Source organism: Trachurus japonicus, chromosome 15 (genome assembly GCF_045865225.1).
Source record: "Trachurus japonicus isolate A0001 chromosome 15, Traja_1.0".
NCBI lineage: Eukaryota > Metazoa > Chordata > Actinopteri > Carangiformes > Carangidae > Trachurus > Trachurus japonicus.
The window spans coordinates 11,115,840-11,136,646 of NC_140921.1; the positions used below are offsets into that span (position 1 = coordinate 11,115,840).

General features: G+C 42.2%; 2 protein-coding genes across 6 annotated transcripts; one reads left to right on the forward strand and one right to left on the reverse strand.

Moving 5' to 3' along the window:
• Positions 1 to 111: 111 nt before the first annotated feature.
• On the forward strand, positions 112 to 7,985 carry ppp4r3b (protein phosphatase 4, regulatory subunit 3B). The gene is made up of 16 exons (XM_085799568.1): positions 112 to 570; positions 1,145 to 1,200; positions 1,729 to 1,827; positions 2,091 to 2,714; positions 3,113 to 3,190; positions 3,699 to 3,815; positions 3,924 to 4,040; positions 4,305 to 4,436; positions 4,596 to 4,698; positions 4,791 to 4,832; positions 4,978 to 5,136; positions 5,320 to 5,489; positions 5,591 to 5,730; positions 5,876 to 6,021; positions 6,125 to 6,264; positions 6,572 to 7,985. Exons 1-16 carry the CDS (start codon positions 429 to 431, stop codon positions 6,674 to 6,676), a joined length of 2,370 nt encoding a protein of 789 aa, XP_085655694.1. The 5' UTR covers positions 112 to 428; the 3' UTR covers positions 6,677 to 7,985.
• Positions 7,986 to 8,394: 409 nt separating this feature from the next.
• Positions 8,395 to 20,216, reverse strand: cfap36 (cilia and flagella associated protein 36). Of its 5 annotated transcripts, none has more exons than XM_085799570.1 (12): positions 19,838 to 20,216; positions 19,191 to 19,255; positions 18,913 to 19,014; positions 16,004 to 16,118; positions 15,560 to 15,647; positions 13,649 to 13,808; positions 13,399 to 13,482; positions 12,865 to 12,970; positions 12,508 to 12,701; positions 11,188 to 11,358; positions 10,759 to 10,848; positions 9,958 to 10,278 (listed from the first exon to the last, which is right to left on the reverse strand). In XM_085799570.1, the coding sequence occupies exons 1-12, from the start codon at positions 19,941 to 19,943 to the stop codon at positions 10,195 to 10,197; spliced, it is 1,365 nt and encodes a 454-aa protein (XP_085655696.1). In that variant the 5' UTR covers positions 19,944 to 20,216; the 3' UTR covers positions 9,958 to 10,194. The 5 variants fall into 5 exon arrangements, with proteins under 5 accessions (XP_085655699.1, XP_085655697.1, XP_085655698.1 ...); XM_085799569.1 differs by having other exon boundaries at positions 10,759 to 10,851; XM_085799571.1 differs by lacking the exon at positions 13,399 to 13,482 and having other exon boundaries at positions 9,181 to 10,278; positions 10,759 to 10,851.
• Between the last annotated feature and the right edge of the window lie 591 nt (positions 20,217 to 20,807).

The window sequence follows — 20,807 nt, forward strand, 5'->3', positions numbered from 1 at the left end:
AGCTCGTGGCGCTGCGGCTCTGTCATTGGACGACAGCGCTCGAAGGGGGAGGGAGGGGGGAGACCCCGCAGCAGTGAGCGCTTGATTGACGTCGAGGAAGAAAAAGAACACAAGATCGGATTACAAGATGGCGGTCTGTGGACGTTAGCAAAGGAGGCCGCCGTTGGAGTTGTTGTGCTCTGTGTTAAATTTACAGTTTGATATTAAGCCTCCTGTTGAGTTGTTTCCCACATCGTAAACGTAATGTTTTTATGAGATAGCTACTGGTGTGTTTTATCGCTATTGAGAACTTAACTTAGACGTGCATGTTTTGTAACATGCGGGTGGAAACAAAGTTAACAGGTCGAGGGTAGGAAAACAGTGAGACGGGGGTGAGGTGATAGCTTGTTAGCAACCAGCTAGCCTGCTAGCTCCGACTCGGTTAAACCATGTCGGACACTCGGCGGCGGGTGAAAGTATATACCCTGAACGAAGACCGGCAGTGGGACGATCGGGGTACCGGACACGTTTCGTCAAGTTTTGTTGAACGGCTTAAGGGAATATCGTTGTTAGTTCAGGCCGAGTCGGACGGTAAGTGCTCAGTTAGCCTAGCCGCACTGACGTTACGTCGGCTAACTTTAGCATGCTAACCCTCCTTAGCATGCTTCAATTGGCCACTATGCTTACTCTGTTAACTTATTGGGCTTGTTTTGTTTTTGTAAATTTGCTGCACCATTGGGGGGTCAATTTCGCCTCCAACCAATATAACCTTTGTGTTTGTACACAAAGCAATAATTTATTGAATAGCTGGTGCTAGCAAGTTCGTTCGTTCGTTAAGCAGGCGACGTGATCTCTGTAGCATGGGGGGCCTCAAAGTCTAGTCATAACCGTACAAAACTTGTTATTGCTCATAATGGTAAACCGGTATGTGGCCATACTCATACGGCAAAAATGATTAAGTACCCGGAATTGGCGTTTGATGGAAAAGCTTTAACTTTGTATTTTTGCGTCATTGTTCTCTATCTGCTAAGCGTGAAATGAAATGCTCTCTGCTCATGCACGATAGATTCACCAAGGAATCGGTTAAGTAATCATTTGGCAATCTTTGCTTTGAATGTTTACAGCTGTTTGAAAGTTGAGTTACCCTTATCTTTGTGTTTTTTAGGGTCACTACTATTGGAGTCGAAGATAAGCCCGAATACTGCATATCAGAAACAACAGGTAAGGATAGACTATCTGAGTCTGGATCAGCCACAAAAGGCATGCATGCACTACATACCCGGTGGATTGGAGTGACACGTAAATTCAACAATGAGACTTAATTTCTGGACAGTTGTTGCTGCGGTGATGAAGTGCAAATAATGGAAAATCCAGGTCTATGGTGATTGTATAACTGGAACACGAGGAATGCGCAGATCACATCATAAGTAATTACAGTTCTATCAGATTGCTTTAATTCAGACAGATCTTTTACAGCTATTTATCACATAGCACAAAATACCAGATCAAAAATGAATGTTCAGATATTGAAGACAGAGTGGTCTAATCCAGCGTTTAAATGAGTTATTTCCATGCTCTTACATGTCTGTGGCATTAGATTTTTTTGTTTAGTTTATAAACAAAGTATTGCTCTTTTTGAAGTGTGCTTAAAGTATGTAATAGGGTGCATGTGAGTGTCCTGCAATAACTTTGAAACATTTCTTTTTGCATAGTTGTTGATGTTTCTTTGCCCTTTTTTTTTTTTACCAGGACACACTGATTGTCTGGTCAGAAGCAGACAACTATGACCTTGCCCTCAGTTTCCAAGAAAAGGCTGGCTGTGATGAGATCTGGGAGAAGATTTGTCAGGTAAGGAGTATCCAATTTTACCATATTTGTGATTTTGTTTATCACACAGTTAGGCGAGATGGTCATTGTTCAGAAGGTAGAGTGCACTGGCGCCTGGTTCCTTGGTTGGCTGTTTGACCCCCTGCTACCTTGACCTCAGGTTGCATCAGGGAATTTAGCTAACATGTAGCCATATAAAATATGTGCAGGGGATGCTGCTGTGGGGATCCATCCATACTTGTTTAATTCTTAATTTCATTATCTACTGGCTATTTATTGCCTAGGTTCAAGGCAAAGACCCTGCCCTGGACATCACCCAGGACCCCATCGATGAGTCAGAGGAGGAGCGCTTTGAGGAGATACCAGAAACAAGTCACCTAGTAGAGCTGCCTCCTTGCGAGCTCAGCCGACTGGAGGAGATCGCCGACCTGGTTACCTCCGTCCTGTCTTCGCCCATACGGAGGGAAAAACTCGCCCTGGCCTTGATGAGTGAAGGTTACATCAAGAAACTCCTGGGTCTCTTCAGAGTATGTGAGGATCTGGACAACAGAGAGGGCCTACATCACCTTTACGAGATTGTCCGGGGTGTGTTGTTCCTCAATAAAGCGGCACTCTTTGAAGTGATGTTCTCTGACGACTGTATCATGGATGTGGTTGGCTGCCTTGAGTACGACCCAGCGCTGGTTCAGCCTAAACGGCACAGGGAATTCTTGACCAAGACGGCAAAGTTTAAGGAGGTGATCCCTATCACGGACTCTGAGCTCCGGCAGAAGATCCACCAGACCTACCGGGTGCAGTACATCCAGGACATCATCCTGCCCACGCCATCTCTGTTCGAGGAGAACTTCCTGTCCACACTCACCTCCTTCATCTTCTTCAACAAGGTGGAGATCGTCAGTATGTTGCAGGTGAGGCAGTTTGGCTGTTGCCTAATTTTTCACTGTCCTGTCTCTGACTGACACTTGTTTGACAAAACAACTCATAGGTACTGATACTGATAAATGACTGATGTTACACCATTGGAAAAAAGAAATTGTGATAATCTACCTATAAATGTCTTCATACACAACGCAGCTCAGGAGAATTATGGTAGTTTTTGTTCACAGGTGTAAAATGAAAAAAATGAGTGTAAAGATTTGAAATGGGATGATTCAGTCTAATGAGAGAAGTGGAGTCATGATTTCACTGTGTTGGCCTGTGTTGGATGTTTCAGAAAAACTGTTATACGTTTGCATTTCTCCTTTTTGTTTGGGATTTTTTTCCTTCACTGTCATGATGTCTTAACCCTGTTTTTCTTGTGTCACAGGAGGACGAGAAGTTCCTAACAGAGGTCTTTGCACAGCTCACAGATGAAGCCACGGAGGACAGTAAAAGGAGAGAGCTTGTGAGTAAAACAATTGTCCAAATATTTTACTTTGTAAAATGTAGAAACCTGATGCTTGGACTTTATTTTCATGTATTCGTGGCTGTGAGAGTGAGATGTGTCCGGTGTTAAGTTCTTGTTATATGGATTTATATGGATTCATTTGGCCGTGTGTAATGCTATTTCCTCTACAGTGGTTAAATATTCATTGACTTGTTGTACTATTGGTATAATGAATTTGATGTGAATTATCTCCTTGTCTACTGGATTGTCATGCTACAATATTGGCAGTTTTATTCATTCAACACTTCAAACTCTCACTGAGGGTAAATAAGGATATAATTCAATTTCCAAGCATTTACTATCTATTCAGTTTGGGGAAACCTTTGCATCCTAAATCAGACTGTTTCAGAGTGAACTAGAAATCAATTTTACACTGTAAAATACCATAAATCAATCAAAGGACAATGCTTTGGTTTTTGACTTTTAACATCTCACATCAACCCGTCCATCTGTTTTTCCTCCTCAGGTGAACTTTGTCAAGGAATTCTGTGCTTTTTCACAAACGTTGCAGCCACAGAACAGAGATGCTTTTTTCAAAACTCTGGCAAATCTGGGCATTTTACCTGCTCTTGAAATAGTCATGGTATGTTTTATAATTATATGAAACAGTTATTCTGTTCTCCAAGAATATTTGATCAGGGTAAAAGGGTTGTGTGAGTGTTAAAACTCTGCGTTTCTTTGTGTGTATCAGGGAATGGATGACCTACAGGTGAGGGCAGCAGCTACAGACATCTTCTCTTACCTGGTGGAATTCAGCCCCTCCATGGTCAGGGAGTTTGTCATGCAGGAACCACAGCAAACGGATGACGTAAGCATCTTAACATCACTGTCAACACGCACGCAGCCACTTCATAGATTACATTATATGTTTTTACATGTTCTAAAAATGTCCCATGTAGCTCAGTAGGACATTTATACACAAAAGAAGTGAAGCTTGTTCAGGAAATCTACAATCATTTCCTCCTCTTCCTTCCCCCTGGTTGAGTTTCTCTTTCATTGTGAGTGTATGATTGGACCAAAGCTGCATTATGTTGACTGTATCTTCTGTTGTGTGTTTGTGTGTGTGTTTCAGGATGTTCTGCTGATAAATGTCGTGATCAAGCAGATGATTTGTGACTCCGACCCAGAGCTAGGAGGAGCTGTCCAGTTGATGGGCCTGCTCAGGACGCTCATCGACCCTGAGAACATGCTGGCTTCCACCAATGTAAAACATACACACACATGCACAATATTTTAAGTTTAAACCTGTCACACAGTTTTGTAATGATGGTTATGAATTTGCAACCATACAAGAATAGCTTGAATACCTTTCCTGCCTACAGCTGAACCACATTTGACACCTTTTTTTGTTGTTTCCTTTTAGAAAACTGAGAAGACAGAGTTTCTGAGTTTCTTCTACAAGTACTGCATGCACGTCCTGACTGCTCCTCTGTTGGCCAACACTGCACATGACAAGAACTCGAAAGGTAACTTATTAAAAGAGACTTACAATGAACAGGAGTTTTTAAAATTGGAAGATGGTGGAGTATTTGACGATTATTCTGTCTGGGTCTTTCAGATCTGCAAGAGGGATCAACTAAGATCAACCCCGTCTGTCCAGGTGGGCCATCAATGTGTAGCTCAAAAAACAACAGCTCCTCAAGAGAGTTGTTCTTGAGTAGTCAATGTGTAATGGGAATTGGGGAATATTTGCCTTATGCATTTGTAATGTCCTGTTGTGAAGTAGCTGTGTTGTTTTTGTGTAGACAACTTCCAGACAGCTCAGCTGCTGGCTCTGATCCTGGAGCTTCTGACCTTCTGTGTGGAGCACCACACCTACCACATCAAGACCTACATCATGAACAAAGACCTACTCAGGAGAGTGCTGGTGCTCATGAACTCAAAGCACACCTTCCTTGCTCTTTGTGAGTACCCACACATTCACCTCTCTGTGCTCTCTTGTCTTCTCTAAATGCTCTGTTGTTTGTAAATCTACTTTCTGAATTCTGCCATAAACTGTGGATCTGCTCTATAATCTAATACACTGTAGATTTTAAAACAAACACAGCTGCCTGGTTACACAGTTGTCTTTTTTTTTTTTGTCCAAGGTGCCTTGCGTTTCATGCGCAGGATCATTGGTCTGAAAGATGAGTACTACAACCGCTACATCATCAAAGGGAACCTGTTTGAGCCTGTCATTAATGCCCTGCTGGACAACGGCACCCGGTACAACCTCCTCAACTCAGCCATCATAGAGCTCTTTGAGTTCATCAAAGTGGTGCGTAGACACACAGATGATCCCTGGATTCAAAAGCATTATTTTGCATTGTTTGCACACGGCATTGAAAGTGAATTGTGACCCAATTCTTCTGTTTCCAGGAGGACATCAAGTCCCTCATCGCTCACATTGTGGACAACTTCTACAAAGCACTTGAATCCATTGAGTACGTCCAGACTTTCAAGGGGCTGAAAGGCCGGTACGAGCAGGAAAAAGACCGGCAGAGCCAGAGACTCAATAGGTCAGCAGACTGAATGAACTCAAAGGGCAAATGAGTGTGGTGGCGATCTTTATAGATATTCCCAGTTCACTCACTCCCTCGCGCAGTTTCATCACGTCTTTCCGTGGAAAACTGTGTCTCAATAAAGCTGCTGTTCTTCCTCCAGATATCGCAGAGATGCGCGGTCTATGGACGAGGACGAGGAGTTGTGGTTCAACGATGACGACGACGATGACGATGGAGAGGCTGTGGAGAAGAGGATGGAGGAAGACTTCTCCGACAGCTACGGCAAGTACATGGAAGCCAAAAAAGGTAAGCTGCACTCTTCTTTACTGTATGTGTCTTTCTGAAATCCTTTTCCTTAGATCACGACCGCCCATTCAGGATTGATAAGTTATATTGTCTCTTACAACAGGAGCTGCCAACGGAGCCAATGGTGCCAACAACAATGGGAAAGCTGCTGTAATCCCACCTTCCTCACCAGCCGTCACTCCAAACAACAGCTCAGCTTCCTCTGTCAAAACAGTTGCTCTTCCAGCCACACCAGTAGTGAAGGTAATGCATCCCTACAGAATGTGTACAGTCCAATATCTGTTTGTCTTCGTCCAGTTTATATTAGACTCACTTGTGCCAGCCACTGTTAACTTGTCATAGCTCTCAAGATTTAGAAACTGCAAAAACTGTTTATTTGAGGTGTGTGAAGACTGAAATATATGTATTTCATCATAGAAACAGAACTGTGTGTCTAGTTTTGTCTCTTTGGTAAAGCTGCTCTTCAACACAGACATTTACTGGCCTCATAAATGTAAATGATGCTTAATGAGCAACTACCAATAAGTGTGTGTGTTGTTGTTTCTCTCAGACTGCTCTGGTCGGTTTGGTGGACTACCCCGACGACGAGGACGAAGAGGAAGAGGACGAGGAGGAAGAGCAGTCTCCGAGGAAGCGGCCCCGCCTGAGCTCTTAAAAGGCTAACTGTCCTCTATTTGGTCGTGGTGGATGGACACTGAGTCCCTCCCATCCTCCCTCCTCTGGTCGTCTCATTGGTCCTTGGCCTGCCTGTGCCACCCGTCAGTCTCACTGAGGAGACGGGCAAAGACGAGCTCCCACCTCACTCAGTCCCTCCCGATCCCTGCTCCTCTCTCCCTCAGCAGGAGGAGAGGGAGAGCTTCTCTTTTACTGGAAAGAAAGACAGATTACTCTGTGCTCTCAGCCCCGTTGATTTTACCTCTTCCCCGTAACGACACCCTCCTCCAGGAGATCCCAAAAAAATCTCCTCTCTTCCTCCTGACGTTTGCAAACGTATCCCTTTTTTCTTTTATCACACCTCCCTGCTCTCCCAGTGCCCACCTCCTTCTGAACATCTTTTTATTATTATTTTTTATTTCTGTTCTTCCTGAACAAAATTCTCCTCCTCATCCTCCATCCTACGTACAGACCGGAGAGGCTGTGGTGGAAATCGGTGCCAAGGCGGTTCCCAACTCTGCTCTGTTGCTATAGCAACAGCAGCAAGGAAGCTGCGGTACTACAGCAACCCCACAGGAACCCCTCACACGTCCTCATTTGAACTCTCCCTTCTCATCCTTCTCGAACCCGAACCAAGTGAGCTCCAGAGAGAGAGAGAGAGAGAAAGAGGAAGCCAGAACACAACCAGCCAGTGTACGAACTGTTCAGCAGGCCAGTCAGGCTAGCAGGACTAGCCGTCGTAGATAGAGAAAGCTTGACTGGCTGAAGCAGTGTGTGTGCGCTGCCCTGCCACAGGACTGTTCACTCTTGTTGGGGATAGAGGGATCTAGGCAACGTGGAAGAATCAAACAAAACTTCGAGAGACAAGGGAGGTGACAAATGACAAAATGTACTAGGATGAAAACTCAGCAGTAACGAGGCTTAGATCCAGAGGAGCAGGACTCAAACCTTCAAAAAGCCATGGCATCTGACTGGCCAAGGCACACACGAGAAAAAACACAACACACAACGTCTCACACACAGACACACACACAAACACACAGGACTGCGTTAGCCAGAAATCCTGTTATTTCATGACTTTGTTAAAAAGTACTGTACAGATGTTTTTTTTTTCTTTTTAATCATTTGCCCCTGATATGATTTTGAAAGGGGAGAGAGATACCTACCTACCTGTGTATTTTTTTTGTTGTTGTTGCACAAAAAGGTGGGGTCACTGTTCGCCCTTTCAGTCCAGTTCATTTGATTCAATGTAAAATGCTGGTTTTAAAAATAACATATTAAAACTGCAGTAAAGTCATTTTTGCAGCCAACATTTTGAGGATGTCTTGAGTTTTGTATTATAGTGGATTCCACATTTTAGTGGCCCCCCGTTATGATGGACATGTCGTAGCCCAGAGCTGTCGGTGTGCTGATCAGTAGACTTAATGCACACGTTTGTTTCAGGAGGCTCAAGGCGTGGCGCTCTCCTCTCAGACAGATCTCAGGTTCAGAGCTCAGCTGCCCAATGAACGACACTGCTAGCTGGTGAAACATCTCACCTTCATTACTGAATGCAGAAGGATTTGGGTGAGTCAAAGGGCGGTCGAGGGCTTTTGATTCCCGTTTGAAGGACATCACTAATCAGGTCTGTCTCAAAATTGTGGATTGAAATATGTTGAAGGAAAACCTTTTTTTATTTTCAGTTTTTAATTCAGATTTGATAAATGGATCGATGACCTGTTATTTTTTATTAGTTATGATAAATATGATTTTTAACCCCAGAGTTGATGCAGTGCAGTTTTTAAATCACGTGACATTGGTCAGGTGTTGTTGTGTCTCTTCTGACGCAGCACAGGTTTGGCAATGAGACATTTCAGTGTCAGGTCGTAACATTTAGTTCCGTAAAATTTAGATCCGACTTTTCTCTACAACATTTGAATCAAATCCCAAACAGCACAAGTAAAACGATTCTTCTTGCCAATGTGCTTTTCAGGAGTTCAGCAGTACGTGAGCAGTTAATTGTCTTTCCTCCTGTCTGTCAGTGTCGCCAAACAACATGACTGTTTCTGCGCTCCCTTGATGAATTTGTACCAAGTGCATTTACTACCACTATCCATTCTTAACATTTGTATGAATTTGATAAGTTTTGAAATTAAATGTGACCCTGACATTGAAATTGTGAATCGAGCTTTGTTTCAATATATCAATATGATTTGGCAATTGGAGCTACAAAATTTCTGATTCTCAGCTGAGCTCAGTTGAGTTCAGATGGTTGTATTTGATCAAATGACACAAATTTAACCGTTCCTAAAATAGTTTTATGATTATTCTGCCAATGGAAATTATTCCACAGAATGAACCTGATTTTTTTTTTTGGCCTTTTTTGGTGTTGGAAAGAAAATGACTCATACACATCATATCCTGTACACAGTAATGTGTTAAAAACACATTTAAAAAGTTTCCAGATGAATCCTCTGAGACCAGGTACGCACTGACTGAGCACTTGACAACAGACCAGAGTCCAGATCATTTCTATAAAATGTGATTTATTAAACAGCATACCTGATGACAATAATTACATAGAAACTGGTGCATCCTGTTTGCTTGAAGTAAAGACTGCAGAAGAAGATAAATACAGCATTCCTCCATGGAAAGCGACACATTGTCGTCTTGGCCCCTTTAAGAACACATTGCAGTGTGCTCATCATGACAATTTCACATCCATGCGGTTTCCACAGCGCTCTCTGACTAGGATGAGCTGCTACAGTGTTTTCCCTCTGGGAATGCTAACGACAGCGGAAAACAGGAACGTACACTCGAGCTAGCTAATATTCACTTCAACATAGGACAGTTGTTTCCCATGCCAATAAAGCCCCTTTACGTTGAGTTGAATTGCAAACTCTCCCAAATCGAGTCTTTGCTCACATAATGCTTTATTCTCTGACACACGTCTGTGCCCAATGATTAGTCTGTTTCACATCACGTGATATTAACAAACATTTCTTGTTCCAGCGTGGGAATTTTTTTTAAAGTCCATAAATTCAGCACTTTTCATTTGGGCATTTCATGGTGTAATTAAAGTAAATCTCATCCACTTAGTGGTAAATGCAGTGATTTGTGGACACAGGCCCGGTGCATCTGGTAATAAAGTGTCTGGGTTTTCCACTGAATCCTTTCTATATTAGCAGCATATTGTCTGACTGGTCTGTGTCTGTGTGTGTGTGTGTGTGTGTGTGTGTTGCGTGACATTTTCTGATCTTGTTGTAGCTATCTAACAGGGATCATAGAACACTTGAGCGGTCTGTTACAAGCGCAGACTGCCTCACACAGGTGCATCCAAAATATGAAAGAAGATGCACCGGCGTCCTTTGCACACAGCTATGACAAGAACTCAGCAGAAGGAAGATCTCATTTGTTTTCGTTTCTTTGGGGAAAGAAAAAAATCCCTGACCTGTGTCACGGAGGAAGGGTATAAAGGAAGCCATGTGTTTGATTAACAGAGTATTGACATTAACAAGAATACTGCAGATGGAGGGGAAGTTACTTCTTGATCACTTCTTCTTTCAGCTTGTCAGCCAGATGTTTTCTCTTCTGCAGCTTCTTCCTCTCCTCAGCAGATATCTCCTGTGCAAAGAGACAAGACCAGTCAGTCAGCCAGGTTAACAACCTGATAGAAAATATAATAAGCAACCACCACTGAGGGTTAAAACAAAAATGGTGAAAAGTGCAGAAGACTGACTAAAATACAGCACAGCACAGATACAAACTAAACTAAATTAAAGCAGCTGGTTGGAAAATTCAGCTTTGTTACATCTGTTTTTCAGGGTTTGAAATAAAAATGATCAATAATTAATTCAAGACCGTAAACAACATGTTTTCAGTGGATGTGATGATGACACCTCATTTTCTTCACTTTTTGGCTTTAATAAAAAAGGCAATGAAGCTGAATAAAAGAGCTCAGGCTGCAGACTGTTCCTACCACTGAGGACTTGCTGTTGTTGTTTATGTATGTGTATGTGTATGTGTGTGTGTAAGACTGAGAACAACAGAAACAAAAGGGGAGAGCGCACTACACAGCAAAGCCAGAACAACACATGGGGTCACCTTCTGTTTGGAGGAGTTGGCAGAGTGTTGTGTCGGAGGAGCAGGAGAAGAGAGAGGAGGGGTACAGGCCCCGTTCCTCTGGGACTGCCCCTCCTGACAGGCAGCACCAGGCCAGATAAAGACAGGGCGACATTCAGAACAAGAACCCAATAAACAAAAGTCAGGAAATAAAAATAAAATAAAACCAGGAGAAAAACTGGTTGAAATAAAGGATGAAATGAGAACTAAAATTTAAATCCAAAGGTGCGGGCACAATGTGACGACAGTGACCTGACTTTTAATAACATCTCAATGTCATTACACTTATTGTCCTATAGGATCCTTTGACTGGAGGAACTGTTTCAGCAGATATTCAAGTGTCCTGACCTCTGACCTCTGACTTTTTTGTGAATGGAAGGATGAGAGCAGGAGGAGGCAGGCTGTGTTTACCGGGGTGGTGGTGGTGGTCGGTGCTGGTGTGGGGCTGGTGGTTGTCTCCTCTGCTGTGGACGTCTGCTTGGTTTTCTGCTGCTCTTTCTTCAGCGCATGCAGCTTGTCTCTCTGCTGACGGAGATATGCTGCCCTCTGCTGGAGCTGCTCCTGCTGTGACACCGACAACTCCTGCAGGGGGGAGGAGGAGGAGGAGGAGGAGGAGGAGGGGGTGAGGAGCGCAAATACAGCTCAAACCATAGAGAGGCAAACACTGAGTCCTACTCAGTTAATTATGCCCCCAAAAAGTAAAGAATTAATTTATAACCACAACTGAATATATTACAAAATAACAACAGCAATGTGGGAGCTATTAGCCATCCATATTTTCTACCGTTTCTCTTTGAATGTAGGAAAAACATGACATCGCACCCATTCATTCATTCATTTCCTTGTTTGTGAATTAATTCAGTGTCTTACAACAGGATGTGTCACTTGTTGTCTATGTGTTTAATGTGTTCAAGACAAAACACACAAAAAATGTAAGACATTACATTTTTTAAATAATTTAAACTGTTTTATAATCTGGTCTCTGATGAACAGCCAGGTTTATCATACACTACTCACAAAAAGTTAGGGATGTTCGACCTTCGGGTGAAATTTATGGAAAAATGTACAAAGCTCATGCTACAGTGATATTATATCATAAAAGAAGGGCATTTAAGTAGAAGTGTGGTATGGTAATTTCTTCATCTCAAACAATGTATTGAGACCAAAGCTAACAACAGTGGTGGGTGTACCGCAACAGAAAAATGTCAATATCTTGTCATGTGACCAAGGACGTCCACTTCTCTGACGACACTGTGACACTCTAAGGTCAGTGGACACGTCCCTCTGACAACATCCCATCGTTTGAAGCCTCAACATGTCCCAGGTACAGTTGATGGATTGTTATGTGTCGTCTTGGTCTCATGATGTCAAAATGTAAACAGCAAGATGAAGAGGATCGTTTCAATACAAACTGTCATTGAACTAGAACATTTAGTGGTTGAATCATGGATCAGACACTTGTTATTGTTTTTGCAATTAATCACCTTGTGAGAACAGCATATTATGTTGTTATAAGTACTGAAACATTGAACAGCTGCACTGGTGCATTCAAAAGTTTAGAGAAGGTAAAATTAAGTTCACCTGTAAAGGTTTTAGTGCATTTTATGTGCATTCTGAAATTTCGTCCGCAAGCCAAATATCCCTAACTTTCTGTGAGTAGTGTTGTATGTAATACGACAGTCACACAGAGTATGTAACAGTGCAGCGTAAGCAGCAGGCTCACTGACTCACAGTATAGGGCTTAGAGAAGCCAGCCTCCCTGTGTGCCTCCTCCAGCCACGTCTCAGCTACAGTCCTGCTGCTGCTGCTGCTGCTGCTGCTCTGGTCCTTGGGGAGAGGACTGTTGCTGGCCGAGGGCTCGCCGGGCTTCACCGGAGCTCTCACTGCTGGAAGGACTCTGGACTCCACACTGTGACTGCCACAGTCTGAGCACACATGTACACGAACGAAACAGTTGAGACGTTTGTAGCTTTTGTCAGTTGACACTAATTATATAAACATATGCAAATAGTTGAGTAAATACAAATAATTAAGCCTAACTATTGTTTTGAAACCCAAGATTTAAATAAAACTCCTTCACTCATTCACCTGGTGTGGGTTTAGCTGCCGTCTTGCTTTTAGAAGCACTTTTCTCATCTCCAGCTCCATGGGCAGCCTTCTTCCCCTCCTCTTTTCTGACAGAGTTACTTTTGACCTGTAGGAAATGACCCACATGCATTAATGTTATGTACATACGCCATGTACAGATGACACAAACTGTGTCAAATCCAGCTTCACTACTGCAGCATGCAAACAATGGAAGGCAGAAGCTACAACACCACAGAGCCCTTGGATTGTAGACAATGGACCTGATTCTTTTTGCATCTTTTGCCGACACCTGACTGTGACACTGGATGGAGGATCTGGATGGTTGAACATCTCTGAACATCTAAATTAAATGTTTTACACCATATTGTTCACAGTTTCTTCTATGCAACACCGTCCTAGTCATCCTACAGTCAGCAAACTGTTTTTAAAACCACTGACACAACACACACACTCTAATGTACAGCCTTTAAAACTACAAAGCTACTACATGACCAACCCAGTACACAGGCTATACAACGTTGATCGTTCAGTTACCAGCTTTAATTCAGTGTTTCCGTTCACTAGTGGGGTGAGGTGACCATTACTGCTGCTGTTGCCGCCCTTCCCCCCACCTTTGGCCTTAGCATGGGACAAATAGCACATTGGAGACAGTGTTATTAAAAAAAAAGTCTGGGTCTTGTTGGTGCAGCTTTCATAAAAGAAGCCTCACAGGGTTAATTTGAGATTTCTCTGTCTGGCTGGTCACCAGGTCTAATTTGGCACATGCAGCTCATTGATGCTTTACCTTGGCAGTATTGCTTTGCAGGCTGGGAGAAGAGCTGGTAATCAGAGCTTCTCTGCTCTCGGCCGTTGGCTTATCAGAGCAGCTGCTGGAGGTGGAACCAACCTCTTCCTCAAACAGCAGCCTCCGCGACATTTCCTCATCATATTCTTCTTTTGATTTTCTGTGGACGAAGCAGCGGGAGAGACAAGAGACCGTTTCCCCAGGAATTATTGCATATATACACAGGTATTAGCCCAAGAGAAAGTAATTCCTTTGCAAAGCCTGTCACTGGTCCAGCCACAGAGCTTTCAGAAGCCCCTTCTACGGAGTATGTTTAGGAGGCCAGGTGTGATAATAGCCTTGTTAATCTACAGTTAAACAGGCTCTATTGTCCACTCAGCTTTTGGCAAATGGCACGCATGGACTAGATACTGAAATAAGAACATCAGGGATTTCCACGTTCCATATCCGAGCTCGCTCACAGGCATCACCAGGGAATCACACACAGATCCTTTAATTTAATTTATCTAACAACTTTAATTGCCTTAGGCGAGACTTCCGCAAAGCATTTACCACGAGGTACGGACAGGTGTGTAGAGAGAGACCATGTGAAAAGAGCAAGAAAAGGATGAATTATTGTTTCATTTTTCCAAGAAAAGCTGCACAGGATCATTATGATCCCAGTTTAATGAAACTGATGAACAAAGATCACCTAAGGTATGTCACTAATAAAAAGATATCGAGTCATGTTGTATCATTAATATGTTTACTATTGTTTTTCTTAGTTGTATGCTGAGAAATTACACTGTGACAATAATGAAAAAGTGAACGTTTTTGTTACTTTTCAGCATTTTGATCACAGTCATTTCAGCTGTCACTGTGACTGTGCTTTGTCAGAGATCCTATAAAGATCTTTTATTATAGCATCCAAAAGGGCTGATTGAGGTATTGATTACACAGCAACACATTTGGACTGTCAATCAAACCCAGAACTGATACCGGCCCGTCTTACTCTAATGGCTCTTTAACCACAGCACAGCAGGCGTCAAGAGATGAATCCAACTCAACCATTCAGTCAGGTCAGTACAGACTGAAAGCTGCTGACTCACCTCAGACTGGTCTGTTAAATTAAATATTTATAAGCATTACAGTCTGTTATCATCAAAGCTGCATTCAGGGACTAAGGGGGAAAAAATCAGGAAACGCTTCCTTCATGATGCAACCAGGCACTTGTTGGGGAGTTGGCTGCACAGAGCATTGCATGGACAATATGTGTTTTCAGAAAATTTAAGTCAGAAGACAATAAGCAAACATGAAAATAACCAGCTGTCAGAGTAAACGGTTTTTCCACTTTGATTTTCCAATTTATTGAAATTGGGGTGAATGTACTGGTGATCTGGAGGCAGGACATGCTGGATAATGCAATGCTGATAATCTGTCAAGGCACCCTGGTAAGACAAAGGGGATGAAAATACTATTTTCTCAGTTGCTTGTTTAGTGTCTATCCCTCCAACCTAAATTAGCTGGACCGTAAGGAGCTTAACCGCGGCCCGATTACACTCAGTATGTTCTACTTGGTGAGGCTACCGCTAGCAAAATCCCATTAGAGAGCAGCAGTGGCAGCTTCTAGAAACTTGGGCACATGCAGGTAATGGGCACCAAAAGAAAACGTGGACAATGACATACCAGAGCAGTTTAATGGAGAATAAAACTACGGTAAGATGAAATCAAATGATACCTGTATAATTCATTAGTAAAAAGAAAATACATAAATACACATGTATCAACCTAAACTGCAAGGTGTTTTGAGGACTAACATGTCCATCAATGTCATAAGATATCAAAGAAATTTAAAGCCACAGTTAAGACTCTAACTTTAATTCCTATGTGGGAGCGAGAGTGATGCAGAGAGGGAGAGAACAAGCGACTTACTTGAGAACCTCTTCCAAGATTTTCATCTCTCGCTGCTGCAACTCTGTCATCACATCCACACCATCAGTCAGACACTCGGGGAGAGCCCCTGCACACATGAACAAGACAAACATCGTACCTGTAGCTGCATAAATTGCTTTTTCCTGTTTAGTTTAGTTCATTTATTTGTGCGTTTGATATTTTAAAAAAGGAAGAAAAGAAACAAACAACAACAAAAGAAGAAAGACACACTGGTGGGAAGAAGAGACCTGCAAAGGCTTGTACGAAGAACCAACCCAACACTAAAACTAAAAACCAACTGTATATGTTTGCCACCTAAAAAAGTTACAGATTATAGTTTACAGCCATAAATATATTGAAAAAAAAAAAAGGGTACGTGGTTACCGAACAGAGAACAAAAATAAAGTGTGTTTAGGTGAATGTATGTGTGTCAATCAAGCCTACCGTTTGTCTCTTTAATGACCCTGAGGGCTTGAAGCTGCAGCTCCATATTCTTCTGGACCATGAGTGAACGAAACATTTGGAAGTCATCTGTGGCCAGGACGGGCAGGAACACCGACTGAACAACGACAACAACAGCATGAGACCACGACAAAATAACAGCACCCACAAGCTAATGATTAAAGACCAACATTAGAGTAAGGCAGGGAGAGGCATCTCAGACAGAGCTACAGTATACTCCATGTGAGTGCCCATGTAGGTACATGTGCTTCATATTGTTGCCAGTTTATTTAAACATTAGATACTGTTACAGCATGTTACTATTATGGGACAGGTGTTCACATGAGATTATATAAATCTGAGAAATTAACTATAAATTATAAATATCAATTTGTTTTTATAAGCGTATTATTGCCCTCTTAGCCACTAACAGATCTCAATAAAATGTACGGTATGGCAGCATGATAGACACTTGACTCCAGTCCCTTCAAAAATTAAGCTATGTTTATAAACAGAAAGGTACTTAGGCCTAATCTTTCACATGAGCTTCCTGTCTGTGTGCAAAGCTCTGGGCCCCATCTGAGCAAGGAGCGTCTTACTGACCCACCTATAATACACGCTCATCGCTCTTAGTGCAATCGAACTGGGTCACTAGCTTCTCAGCATCCATGCTCAGCTTCTCTCTTTCTCATCCTTATTATTCGTCTTCTCCTTTTATCAGCCTGTCTTATCCCACCCTGTCTGTGCCTGAAGCTCCAAACCCACAGTAGATCCTGTTTCTGAGTAATTTAATCTCAGAGAAGATGCAGGCAGCCACAGAAGACCTCTGCTCTCCATCAGTGACTCTAAACCACATTTTCACTGATGATACAACAATGGGCCTTCTCATGTTTGCTTTTACAAAGTAGCTGATCTGATAGAAAAAAGGCAAACTGGATACTTGAGCAAGCATAATATCAGACTGACTGTTATTCAAAAGACAATGGTAAACCATGTTATTAATTTCAATGTGAAAATCAAATAATAATAATTTGTTGTGTTCTCTATTTTTCTGTCACGTAAACCAAACCAACAAAAAATGAGATTATAGCTGTAGTCCAAACTCATACTGCCTGTGTACGACTGAGCAGTCTAGTTATAGTCTATAATAGAACAACTCAATTTGCTGCTACTGTATTGCATTACTTCTTCTATTTTCTAGGCTGCCTGCCTTCAGGATACAAAAATCCTAGTGAACAGTGCCTAAAAAAACCCTGCTAAATCACAACACTGCACAAGTTAGCAACAATTAAAATAACAACAAAACAAAACAAAAATGGTCTGCCATACAGACGACTACAATAACATCAGCAAAAGTATATTATATAAAGTTTTAAGTCCAGTCATGATTGTTTTGTTTAAAATATGCATGGGTGGACTAAAGCAGCAGGAAAAATACTCCTCATCTTTGTTTTAGAAGATTTTCACCTGCTCTGCTGATTTATCTCAGTGGTAATTAATGAGATCCAAGTGTCCTGAGGGTTGCAATGAAATCCAAATGTCCATTTCTGCCAATCTGGCACAGCCACGTTACTGATCAGTGCCAAGGAAAATCCAAGGATAGACAGTAGAATTTTAAACTGTAGCTAATAATCCTATTGCATACTATTTGATGCACTCCATGTGTAGTTGTGTACACTAACTTAGTGCAATTGTTTCCATGTGCCCAGTTTCACCTAAAGAACAAACTCCAGTAGGAGTAGGATGGAGAGGGTTACATTTTCAGGCCGGTTGTCAATCATTACAAAACAGCGGTATCTAGTCTGCAACATTTGGCTAAAACATTAACACTGGCCTGGCATGAGCAGGAGTATTACATGTCAAGTTTTATGCACAGTTGTAGAACTATTATTGATTCAAGATACATGTGTGTGTTTATAGCTGGGTTACAGACAAACTTCTGATGAAAATCAGTGTCTGGGGCCTGATCTGTAACATTTGCGCTCCACTTTCTGAAATAGCTGGTATTTTGTATGAATTTAGTTCAGGATAAAACATATTTGTAGGTTGCAGTACTGTACTTAAGCCCTTGCAACATCATCTCAACATTATCTTAAAGAAGAAGTAAGCGGAATGTTTGTGTTAATATATAAGTCTTAAATAGTTATATCTTCCGACAGCAATCACTTATATAGAGTGTTTGGTCTGAAACACGGGTCTGTCAGTCACTCTGCTCTGCTGTAAACCGAGGAGAAAACTTTCCTTGTATCCTACAACCTTTATCCAATGAGGAGAGAGAACGGCATAAAGGGGCGGTCCTCTCTGTGTGTGCAGCCAAGGGATGCGCGTGAATGTGGTGACGTAGGGACGAGGGCGGGGACAGCTAACTCCATCGGCTGACAAGAAGTTAGCCAAAATGACCGGATCGCTTACTTCTGCTTTAATATCATGGAGTCATTATGTTTTTTTTTTTTTGTTTTTTTAAAGTATATTTTTTGGGCTTTTATTGCCTTTAATTGATAGTGCAGTCGAGAGAGAGACAGGAAATGGGGAGGCAGAGAGTGGGGGAATGACACGCAGGAAAGGGCCGTCTGACGCGGGACTCGAACCAGGGCCGCCTGCACCGAAAGACTGAGCCTTAACATGGGGCGGCAGCTCTACCCAGTGAGCTAAACGCCGCCCGAGTCATTATGTTTTTATGTGAAAAAAATAAAACAGCAGTACACTGAGAACGGCCTTAACCCATAGAAAATCTATAGCAAGTTCTTAGACATATTTGGATGGAAATATGGATAAGGAAGAGACAGAAACTAGCTTTGTTTTGGCACCAGATAAAATAACAACAACATATCTGGCTTATATAAGCAAATGCCACCCTTGGTTCTCCATTCAGGTTAACTGGCAGGGTGACAGTGGTGTGCAATCAGGGATACCTGCAGAGTTTTAGACTTGGCAAAGGGAGAGGTGCATGCATCCAGAAACTGCTGCTCATTGATGCCAACCTCCTGCATGTAATTCTCTAACAGCTTCTCCACCTACAAAAGAAAAGCAGCTTACATCATTCCAGTTTGATGAATCAGCAATACAAAACTGTTCATGATGAGTAACACTGATGAGGCAGTGTATTAAAACATGAAGCGTCTTTGGACATGCAAATTGTGATACTTCCATTTAACATATTTGACTATTGCAGGTAAACGGCTGTACTCACCAGTTTCTTATACTGCTGATGGATTTCTGTGTATGATAACTTATTTTCATCTTCGTCATCAAAAACTGGAAAAAGGCCAAATTAAAACAGCATTCATAATATGTGTTGTAACACAGCTAACAGACTAAACTTTGAAGCATTACTTTCATTTCATTTCGTCATAATACAACTCAGCGCATTTAACACACTTTGGATCCAACATTACATAAAACATAGGAGACAATTAGAAACTATAGTAAACTATAACACTATAGCACCCAGAGGAAATGGGAGCATGACATGTAAATAATGTATTTCCATAGTGGTGTTTCCCAGTGTTATTTACTTCCATAGTATATTGTTAAAACATTTTATACTGTGATTATGGCATGCTACCTTTACTCTCTTGTATCACTTGTGGATAAATATGGAAACAAATGTTCTCAAGTTTTGCGTGACACTAAAAGAGGATAATAAGTGCGTTGTCATGTTATCAGACGGTCAAGTATCAGACATTATAAAATAACTACGTCAATGTAAACAACGTAGTCTCAAGTTAGCATTAGCTTAGCCTCCGCGCTAACAGTCCAGGTGGGGCTTTAAACGTACTATGCAGCCAGATATCCAGGACTTAAAGTTATCCTGTTTTGTTTTGTTTTTTCTTTTACCTGTGCATTTGTTCTCCATGAAATCCGTGACAGGAATGACCCACTCCGGACTTCCCAGGTAGCCAACGATGCTCTCTACGACCCATTCACTGTCATCCTCAGCCATGTTGGCTGCTGCTGGGTCACGTTAGCAACAACAACAGCGGCCGCACAGCGAACAACTTCTTCGTCTTCAGGTCGGCACGTCCAGCTCCGGCGGCTCCGCTACAGCAGCACGAACACACACGGCCCGAAGAGACGGGAAAAGACATTTGGTTTCACAAACTAGTCCCCCATTGCGCGCCTCGGTGGACCGTTTGCCCCCCACCCCCTGCCCACTCTTGACTGGACGGTTCCCCGAGGAGAAATGCGCACTCATGAATTTGCAGTCGAGAGCGGTGGTGGTGGTGACGCCTAATCGGTTGCTTAGGTAACCGTTACGTCAGTGCGCTACGCTGCGCTGCGCTGCTGCTCGTGTACAGACAGGTACGAGCCAGAACCTGAGGATCACTGTTGCTATCTTAAACACTGACTATACAGGTAATATACAGTGGCTATTAGGCTAATGCCAACACTGGTGTGTAACATAAGCATGAAATATTTAATAAGGTTTCATCCTACATCAGAACAACGCTGGGGAGAGTTGTAGCTACAGTTAATAAACTGTAATACTGTAAAAGCACACCTACAAATAAAACCTCCAATTGAAAAAGATAGGCTATTCATGCAAGTAAAATATTTGCTTAAAATACTGAATATGAAAATGCTCACAGTAGAATATCAAGAAAATACTCAAGTAATGTTTAGTTACTTCAAAATTGCTCTTCTTTGAGTAGCTACAACACTGACTCTCAGTCAGCTCCTTCAGAGCTTCCATAATAAATGAAAAGGATCAGTCTATTGATTTGATGCAGATTAGAAAACCCTGAGCACTCTGTTGTTTTCTTTTAATTTATTTATTCCTATACATTTAAATATAGGAATTTCATAT

Bases quoted from the DNA above. Each gene is read 5' to 3' on its own strand.
- ppp4r3b (XM_085799568.1), top strand. From the start codon at position 429: ATGTCGGACACTCGGCGGCGGGTGAAAGTATATACCCTGAACGAAGAC. The intron at 3,191-3,698 runs GTGAGTAAAACA...TTTCCTCCTCAG, and splicing joins ACAGTAAAAGGAGAGAGCTT to GTGAACTTTGTCAAGGAATT. The intron at 3,816-3,923 runs GTATGTTTTATA...TGTGTGTATCAG, and splicing joins CTGCTCTTGAAATAGTCATG to GGAATGGATGACCTACAGGT.
- cfap36 (XM_085799569.1), bottom strand. From the start codon at position 19,943: ATGGCTGAGGATGACAGTGAATGGGTCGTAGAGAGCATCGTTGGCTAC. The intron at 16,119-18,912 runs GTATCCCTGATT...GTCGTTGTTCAG, and splicing joins CCAAGTCTAAAACTCTGCAG to TCGGTGTTCCTGCCCGTCCT. The intron at 13,483-13,648 runs GTAAAGCATCAA...TCCCATGCTAAG, and splicing joins TGCAAAGCAATACTGCCAAG to GCCAAAGGTGGGGGGAAGGG.